Genomic DNA, 9314 nt, shown 5'->3' on the forward strand with positions numbered 1-9314 from the left:
TTCAAAGGGCTCATCAGAAGTATTTTTAGCATCCATATTTCTACCAATTGTCTCTCTTCAAAGCAATCTGGGCTTTTTCTATCAAGCCCCTCACAATTCCTCCAGTTCCTCCAGCCTCTACCCATTACTCAATTCCAAAGCTGTTTCCACATTTTCAGGTATTTGCAATAGCAACACCGCACTTTCTGGTACCAAGAATTATCTGATGGACCTGTCTCCTCCAACCTCTTTGTTTTTTTTAGAACGTACTGGGGAATCAACCCAGGACAAGTACATGGGAAGCAGGTGCTCAACCACTGAGCTACAACTGCTCCCAACCTCTTTTATTTATTAAAAAAACATTCTTACTTCTCTGTGCAATCTGAAAGTCTGAGAACCACTGCTGTATATAACCTAGCAATTATATTTTGTCGGTGCTCAATATCATATTACTTTGGCTCTACTTTCAATATACCCAGAATATAACCACTTCTCCTAATAATCAGAGCTATCATTTTGACTCGAGCCCCCACACTCTCACCCTTTGGATTATTGTAACAAATCTCCTTTGGTCTCTTGACATCTCTCCAGCCCTATTAAAGTGTCTTCTTCTGAGTCAGGGGTTGGCAAACATTTTTGTAAAGGGCCAGATAGGATGTATTTTCGGTTGCAGGCCATATTGGCTCTGTCGCAGCTACTCAGCTCTGCCATCAAAAGCAGTCATAGACAACCCAAAACCCAATGGGGGTGGCTGTATGCCAATAAGGCTTTATCGACCAACACAGGTGGCCAGTCCTCAAGGTGTAGTTTGCTGACCCTTGTTCTGAATGATCTTTTCAACACTTAAGTCAGATCACCTCACTCTTCTGCTCAAAATCCTCCAATGGCTTCTCACTTCCCTCAGAGTAAAAGCCAAAATGTTTACCCAGGCCCTTACAGCCCACAGTGCTCGGAACTTGCCTCTCCTCTCCCCTTGTTCCTGCTGCAGTTGCAGTGACCTCCCGGCTGTTCCTCCCACAGGCCACGCATGCTCCTGCTCCGGGGGCGCTGCATTTGCTCTTGCCCAGCCACCAAGGTTTTCCTCCCCGCAGTCAGCACAGCTGGCTGCATCACAGCTCCCAGATCTAGGCTCAAAATTCACCCCACTGAGGGAGCAGATGTGACTCGAGCCGTTGAGCACATGCCTCCCACATAGGAGGTCCCGGGTTCAGTTCCCCATGCCTCCTAAAAACAAAAGCACACAAATGAAAAAACCAACTCAGGGCAGCCAGTGTAGCTCAGTGGTTGTGCGCTGGCTTCCCACATATGAGGTCCCAGGTTCAATCCCTGGCCCCGGTACCTCAAAAAAAAAAAAATTTCACACCACTGGAGAAGCCCTTCGTGAGCAACAACCAACCCCCTCCACCTTCCCCCATGCCCCCATGTCATTCCCCCTCCCTTTCCTGATTTATTTTTCTTTATGGCACTGATTTCCATGTCCTATAATATACTTACAGTGCCCTTTACAGTATCTATCTTCAGACTGTCTTGCCCCACTAGAATTAAGCCCCATAGGGCAGAGTCTTTGTTTTAATCTCTGTGGTATATCTAGAGGTATAAAAGTGTTCACATGTAGTAGATGTTCAGTAAATATTTGTATAATGAATGAATAGAAGAACAGCTAAAGTTACAGAACTTTAGAGAAAAGATGTAGACGAGAATAGTGTGAAAAAGCTTCAGAGGAACCATGAATGCTAGAGGAAGCACTAAGAAAGAGGGCATGGGATAAAGGTTAACTACATAAGGTCCATTAGCACCCGCAAACTTCCACATTGAACATACGACCTGAGTAAAAACAGGGTACTTGCTATGCAAGTGTAGCTTCAAAGGCCCTTAGCCCCACTTCTAACCACATGGCCCTCCCTGTACCCCTCCAATGTAATATTCTGAAGCTGTCATGACCAGGATCCATTGGGTATGAGGTTTTCATTGCATGTTTTTAATCAGAAGAGTAAGGGATTACATACATACTTAGGAAAATTGTTCTGGGGTCTATGTGCCAAATAAACTGTAATGTTCAGAGAATAGTGTTATAGACTGAATTGTGTGCCCCCAAAAGACATGTTGACATCTTAATCCCTGGTCCTGTGAATGTAAACTTATCTGTAAATAGGATCTTTGAAGATGCTATTGGTTAAGATGATGTCAAACTGGATTAGAGTGGGTGTTAATCTAACATGACTGGTATCCTTATAAGGAGAAGAATTTGGATACAGAGAAGGAGGCAGACAGAGAGAGAAATGGGCATGAGATGGAGGCAGAGCTTGAGTGATGCTGCCACATGCCTGGAACACCCTGGATTGCCAGCCAGCTACCAGAACCGGGGCAGGATGCTTTCCAGGCTAAGAGCAAGCATGGCCCGGCCAACACTTTGATTTCAGACTTCCAGCCTCCAGAACCATGAAAAAATAAATTTCTGTTGTTTAAATCAACCAGCCTGTGGTATCTTGTTGCAGCAGCCCTGACAAACCAAGACAGGCAGGGACATTAGTCAGGAGTCTAGTGCAATAGTTTAGGCAGGTAGTGATAAAGTCCAGTTAGGGTAGGAGGTATGGAAGTAGAGAGAAAGAGGGAGATTTGAGACTGACAGTTTGAAAGAGCAGCTGACATAATTTGGATGTCACAATTGCTGCAAGTAAAGCAGTAAGAAATTAGAAACAGCATACATGTCCACTAATAAAAAATGGTTAACTACATCCATGCAGTGGAATATTAGGCAGTCAAAACAAATTATGATGTGGATCTACATGTGCAGACATGGATCCTGTTCATAATAGACTATGAAATGAGAAAAACAGGTATTATAGTGTGAATCAATTTTTGCAAAAACTTATATAGATGTGTGTGCCGGGGTTAAATACATATGGAAACAAATCTGGACAACACATATCAATATGTTAACAGTGGCTATCTGTGAGTGGTGAGATTATAGTTGAGTTTTATTTTTTATTTTTTCTTGAATTTCTGATTTTTAATCCAAACATGATCACTTTTATAAAAGAAATAAACTAACAAAAAAGAATCCAATAAATAAAAGTCATACCTCCAAAACAAAACAAAAATTTTTTAAATAACATAAATACCCCAGACCTCAAAGTCTCCCCAGGATACCATACTCTTCACACTGTTATTCTCTGAAAAGATATTCCTAAACCCTTAAGGGCTTCCTGGCAGAATAGAAGAATAATTGTTTCTGCCGTGTCCCCCAAGGCATTGGTTTGTGAGAGATGGAAGTTTAGCAAAGGGAAAGATAGAAGATTGGGAGGGAAGTTAAGAGAATGTGAGGGGAGCAAGGAAGAAAACTCGCCTTTTACCCTTAAGATCTTGGGCATAAAAACCCCAAAAATGTGAGATGGGCTGGAGGTTAAATTGGGGTTGGAGCTGTTTAGGCGCAGAAGTAGTTTGAGGGCTGGTTAGGGAAATACTTAGCACAGCCTGAGGAGCGGGCAATATTCCATAGGTGGAGGGCTCCACAGACTTCCGTGGAAACCACCTCAGTTCCTGGATTTCTAAGGAAAGGGTCCTGCCCCAAGCACTGCTCCGGACTTACAGGGTTCGTGGATTCCAGGGTGGTCGCTGATTTCCAGCACATAGAGGTGTCTCCCCTCCACGCTGCGCCCGATGCTGTAAACATGCGTGATGGAGGGACATTCATTGCGCACCCTGTACAGTGTCCGCACGAGGTCATCATAGCGGTGGTGGCGAAAGGTCACCGGGGCAGCCAACTTGAAGAGAAGAAGGAGACGGAGGAAGACTGAGAGCAGACCTGGCATCTTGCTGGCCTTTTCCAAGGAGATCCACTGAAGTGATCCTTCCCTCCTCCCTCTCCAAACAACCTGGCCTCTTCAGCCAAAATCCAAGGGCCCAAGAACCAGTTTTTTCTAGTTTCCTGGCGGTAAACACCAGTGTGACAGCACCTGGGAAGGAAGTTCAGAACTACTCAGTTCAAAGTTGGAAATTATGTAGTTCTTGGAATAGCCTCTCACTTCTCCTCCATTTCTCTTTCTCTCCTAATCCAGGAAAACCTTTCAAATGCATTTTCCCAGATTGGCTAGTTTCCCTGATTCTGGCTCACTGATTAACTGGACTGTAAACAGGCCTTAATAAATAGCTGCTTAAACCCTTTGATTCCTGGAGAATTTTAGGAAATGTGGCATCTATCCTTTATATTAAGGAGATTTTAAAATAGTTCTCTCTGTCCCCTTTGATCTATCCCACTGCTGCCAAAACTATCTTTCTGAAGCACAGCTTTGTCTTGTCTTTTTATCTGCAAATATCTTTTAATGGATATCATTAAGAAAACACAAAGATAAGCCACAGACTGGGAAGAAAGTTCCTCTTTATAAATCATATAACTGATAATACATCCATACTATATAAAGAACTCTTACAATGCAATAAAAAGAAGACAAATAACTCAATTTGAAAAATGGTCAAAAGAGATGCATGGACATTTTACCAAAGAAGACATATGAATGGCTAATAATCCATGGTCAACATTATTAGTCACTAGGGAGATACAAATCAAAGCACAATGAGGGAAGCAGATTTGGCTCAACTGATAGAGCATCCGCCTACCATGTGGGAGGTCCAGGGTTCAAACCCAGGGCCTCCTGACCCATGTGGTGAGCTGGCCCACGTGCAATGCTGATGCTCACAAGGAGTGACGTGCCACGCAGGGTTGTCTCCATGTAGGGGTGCCCCATGCGCAAGGAGTGCGCCCTGAAGGAGAGCCGCCCCGTGCAAAAAAAGCCCAGCCTGCCCAGGAGCGGCCCCCCACACACACACAGAGCTACACAGCAAGATGATACAGCAAAAAGAGACACAGATTCCCAGTGCCACTCATAAGAATGCAAGCAAACACAGAAGAACACATAGCAAATGGACACAGAGAGCAGACAATGGGAGTGTGGAGAAGGGGAGAGAAATAAATAAAAAATAAATCTTAAAAAAAAAAGCACAATGAGATACCACTTCATATCCACTAGGAAGGCTGTAATAAAAAAGGCAATAGCAAGTGTTGGTGAGGATGGGGAGAAAGAACCCTCATACATTGTTGATGCAAATGGGTGCAGCCACTTTAGAAAACAGTCAGTTTCTTGAAAGGTTAAACACATAGTTACTCTATGATCCAGCAATTCCACTCCTAGGTATCTACCCAAGAGAAATGAAAGCATGCATCTGCACAAAGACTTGTACATGAATATACATAGCAGCATTATTTACAATAGACAAAAAGTGGAAACAACCCAAACATCCATCACCTGGTAAATGGATAAATCAAATATGGAAAAGCCATACCATGGAATGCTATTTGACAATAAAAAGGAACAAAATACTGATACATGCTACAACATGGATGAGCCTTAAAAACATTATGCTCAGTGACAGAAGCCAGACACAAAGACCACATATTGTATGCCCCTATGAAATGTACAGAAAAATCAAATTTATAGGGACAGAAAGTAGAATAGGATTGCCTAGGACCTGGGGTGGGAATGAGAAGTGAGCATAAATGGACACTATGTTTCTTTTTTGGATAATAGAAATGTTCTAAAATTAGACTGTGGAAATGGTTGTACACCTGTGTAAATACACTTTAAAAATTCATGAGGGAAACAGATGTGGCTCAACTGAAAGAGTATCTGCCTACCATATAGGAGGTCCAGAGTTTGGTACCCAGGACCTCCTGACCCGTGTGGTAAGCTGGCCCATGTGCAGTGCTGCCACGTGCAAGGAGTGCTTTGCCACACAGGGGTGTCCCCCGTGTAGGGGAGCCCCACATGCAAGGAGTGTGCCCCACAAGGAGAGCCACTGCGTGTGAAAAAAGTGCAGCCTACCCAGGAGTGGCACCACACACATGGAGAGATGACACAGCAAGATGACACAACAAAATGAGACACACATTCCAGGTGCTGCTGACAAGAATGCAAATGGACACAGAAAAACACAGAGAGCAGACAATGGGGTGGGGGGGAGAAGGGGAGAGAAATAAATTTTTAAAATTCTTTTATAAAATTCTCTGAATTGTGCACTTAAAATATGTGAATTTTATGGTATGCAAATTATACCTCAATAAACCAGTCTAACTAAAGGAAGTAAAAACAATTAAGTATGGCAAAAAACAAGTTAAACATAAATTTATCATGCAACCCAACAATTCCACTTCTAAGTATCCATCCAAGAGAACAAAGACTTGCATATAATAATGTTCATAGCAGCATTATTCATCACAGCCCCAAAGTAGAAATAACCCAAAATCCATCAACTAGTGAAGAAATAAATAAAGTATGATTATATATAAAATTGAACACTATTCAGCAATAAAAGGGAATGAAGTACTAATACATGCCGCAATATGGCTGGACCCCAAAAGCACTATGCTAAGTGAAAGAAATCAGGCACACAGAAAACCTACTGTATGATTCCATTTCTATGAAATGTCCTGAAAAGGCAAATATAGAAAGACCACTATTTAGTGGTGGCTGGGGCTGTGAATGGGAATGAGGATAACTGTAAATGGGCAAGAGGGATCTTATTGGAGGATGGAAATATTCTAAATCTGAATTATGGGGATGGTTTGCCAACTTGGTAAATCTACTAAAAATCATTGAACTGTACACTTAAAATGGGTGAATTTATGTTATGTAAATTATTATTTTAAAGATGTATTTACTTAGTTAGTTTCCTCCCTTTCCCTCCTCCCACCCTGCTGGTTTTGCTGTCTATGTTGCCTTTTCTTCTCATTTTTTCTCCTCTAGGATTCACCGGGATTCGATCCTGGAGACCTCTGATGTGGAGAGAGGTTCCCTGTCAATTGCACCATCTCAGTTCCTGGTTTCTGCTGCGCTTCACCTTGACCCTCCCCTTGTCTCTCTTTTGTTGCATCATCATCTTGGAGTGTGACTCACTTGTGCAGGGCACCAGCTAACCATGTGGACACTCGTGCGGGCACTCACATGGACACTGGCTCACCTCACAGTCACTGGTTTGCCACGCGGGCACACTTTCTCCTCTTCTTTTTCACTAGGAGGGCCCAGGGATTGAACCCAGGTCCTCATATGGTAGGTGGAAGCTCTATCCCTTGAGCCACATCGGCTTCCCATGATATGAAATTATATCTCAATGAAGTTGCCTTAATAAAATAAACCTTCAATGATCTTCATGCACTAAAGTGTAAAATCCAGCTGCCTCAGCTTTGCCTTCAAGTCCTTTCTACCAGGTCCAGTCGTGACTTGTCATCGGTCTCACACTTCAGTGCACTGTACTGCCTGTCTCTCACCATGTCCCCATTCCCTCCTTCCTGCTCTTGCTCTGCTGTTTCCAAAACCTGGGTCTCCCTCCCTTCCTCTTGCAATGCTGCTACGATCAATTCTTATCACTTGGCTGGTTATGCATTTATCCACTGTTCTGGGTGTTAGGACACAGCAGTGAATGATACACTGCACCCCACCCCACACCGGCAATCTTCTCTTCTAGCACAGAGCTTGGCACAGATGCTCACTATTTGCCAAAGGAATTAATGAGTGAGTGAGTGGACAAACTAACCCATTGTTGACTTTTCCCCTTGCATCCTGCTACTCTGCTTTTAGCAAACTGTCCCAGGGAAACTCTATGCTTTTATAACCTGTCATTTGGCAGCTATTCTCTCTTGGTTATACTTGGTAAACACCAGATAGCCAGGCCAGTCTGGCCCACAGGTGGTCTAAGGGGTTGGCCCAAGTTAAATACCAAATTGGCCATACTAGGGGCTGCTGCTTTACCCACACTGCTAAAATCCCAAATTTTTCTGACAAGATTCTATCACTCTAGACAGTGTAGGCAGGGATCGAGAGAAGGCTGAGAAGTCATCACTAATGCTGCCATGTCAGGCCCTTTTCACTGGCCAATATCTACTGTCACTACCCAAGGCTTGGCTTAGTGGTCCCCGGGTCATCCTAAATTGTTCTTCTGCAGAAGAATTCCCATTTCCCTGGCAAATGTGCCTTAGTTCTTTAATGGGAACCTCATTTGTGCTAAACAGATGACTCCCGTTCTCTACCGCGGGGATGGGATGCACCTTCCCTGCCTGTCTGAGCTGTGGGCTGTAAACGAGGACCCTCTGTGTATTAGGGTTGAGGCTGGGACTCCTCTGGAATTCCAAATAGAGCACCAAGTAGAGCTCCTAAAGCCAGAGAGCACAGGACACCTCTCAAAGCAGCTAAGAGAAGTCGAGGGAACGTGTACTTGAGTGTTAAGCATGTATGATTTAAAATCCAAGTTCAACCCCTCTGAGGTCATTTGACCTTGAGCAAATTATTTAGCTTTTATAAGCCTCAGTTTCCTTCTGTATAAAATGGGGTACAAAACATCTTCCTCATGAGTTGCTGTGTGAATCAAATAAGATAATGTATATAAAGCCTTTCGCACAGTACCTCACACATAATGAGGGCTTGATAAACATAATTACTATCAGTGATTGTAGCAACAGCTGCAGCATGAGCATCTACTCTGTGCTAGGAAATATACTAGACAATGGGGATACAATTTATTCATTCACTCACATGGATTTATAAAGCTTTACAAGTAAAGGTTTTACAGATTTTTGTTTTTAATTTAAAACAAAACCAGCAGGGAAGCGAAAGTGTCTAAAGTTGGGCACCCACCTACCACATGGGAGGTCCTGGGTTCAGTTCCTGGTGCTTCCTAAAGAAGACTAGCAAGACAGAAAGCTGATACAATGGACTGACACAAAAAGATGACATAATGAGATTATGCAACGTGGAGACACAACAAGGAAACACAACGAGAATCACAATAACCAGGGAATGGAGGTGGCACAAGTGATTGGGTGCCTCCCTCCCTCATGGGAGATTCTGGGTTTGGTTCCTGGTGCCTCCTAAAGCAAAAAGAAGATGAGCAGACACAGAGCACACAACAAACAGACACAGAGAACAGACAGCAAGTCCAAACAATGAAGAGGGGGAATAAATAGATAAAAATTTAAAACAAAACCAACAAAGATTCCCTGCCTATGTGGCACTTACATTCTAGTGAAGAAACTGACAATAAAGAGTGAAAAAAGGAGAGTGGATGTGACTCAAGCAGTTGAGCACCTGCTTCCCACAGGGGAGGTCCCAGGTTTGGTTCCCAGTGCCTCCTAAAAACAATAAAAAACAAGCAAACAAATGAAAAAAACCAACTCAGGGGGCTGATGTGGCTCAGTGGTTGAACCCATACAAGGTCCTAGTTCTGACCCTGGTACCTCAAAAAAAAAAAAAAGATTGAAAAAGACAGTCTCTCTGGGGGAAGAGTAA

The 9314-nt window shown here is 43.2% G+C and overlaps 1 protein-coding gene across 1 annotated transcript in view; it reads right to left on the reverse strand.

Annotated features, from left to right (window-relative positions):
• CPN1 (carboxypeptidase N subunit 1) overlaps positions 1-4050 on the reverse strand; it is a 30354-nt gene extending 26304 nt beyond the window's left edge. Inside the window, exon 1 of the mRNA XM_004459195.4 lies at positions 3569-4050. Coding sequence (XP_004459252.1) covers positions 3569-3791 — 223 coding nt within the window. The 5' untranslated portion in view covers positions 3792-4050. The remainder of the gene's footprint in view (positions 1-3568) is intronic.
• Between the last annotated feature and the right edge of the window lie 5264 nt (positions 4051-9314).

The sequence above is a fragment of the Dasypus novemcinctus genome, chromosome 6 (assembly GCF_030445035.2).
Source record: "Dasypus novemcinctus isolate mDasNov1 chromosome 6, mDasNov1.1.hap2, whole genome shotgun sequence".
Lineage (NCBI taxonomy): Eukaryota > Metazoa > Chordata > Mammalia > Cingulata > Dasypodidae > Dasypus > Dasypus novemcinctus.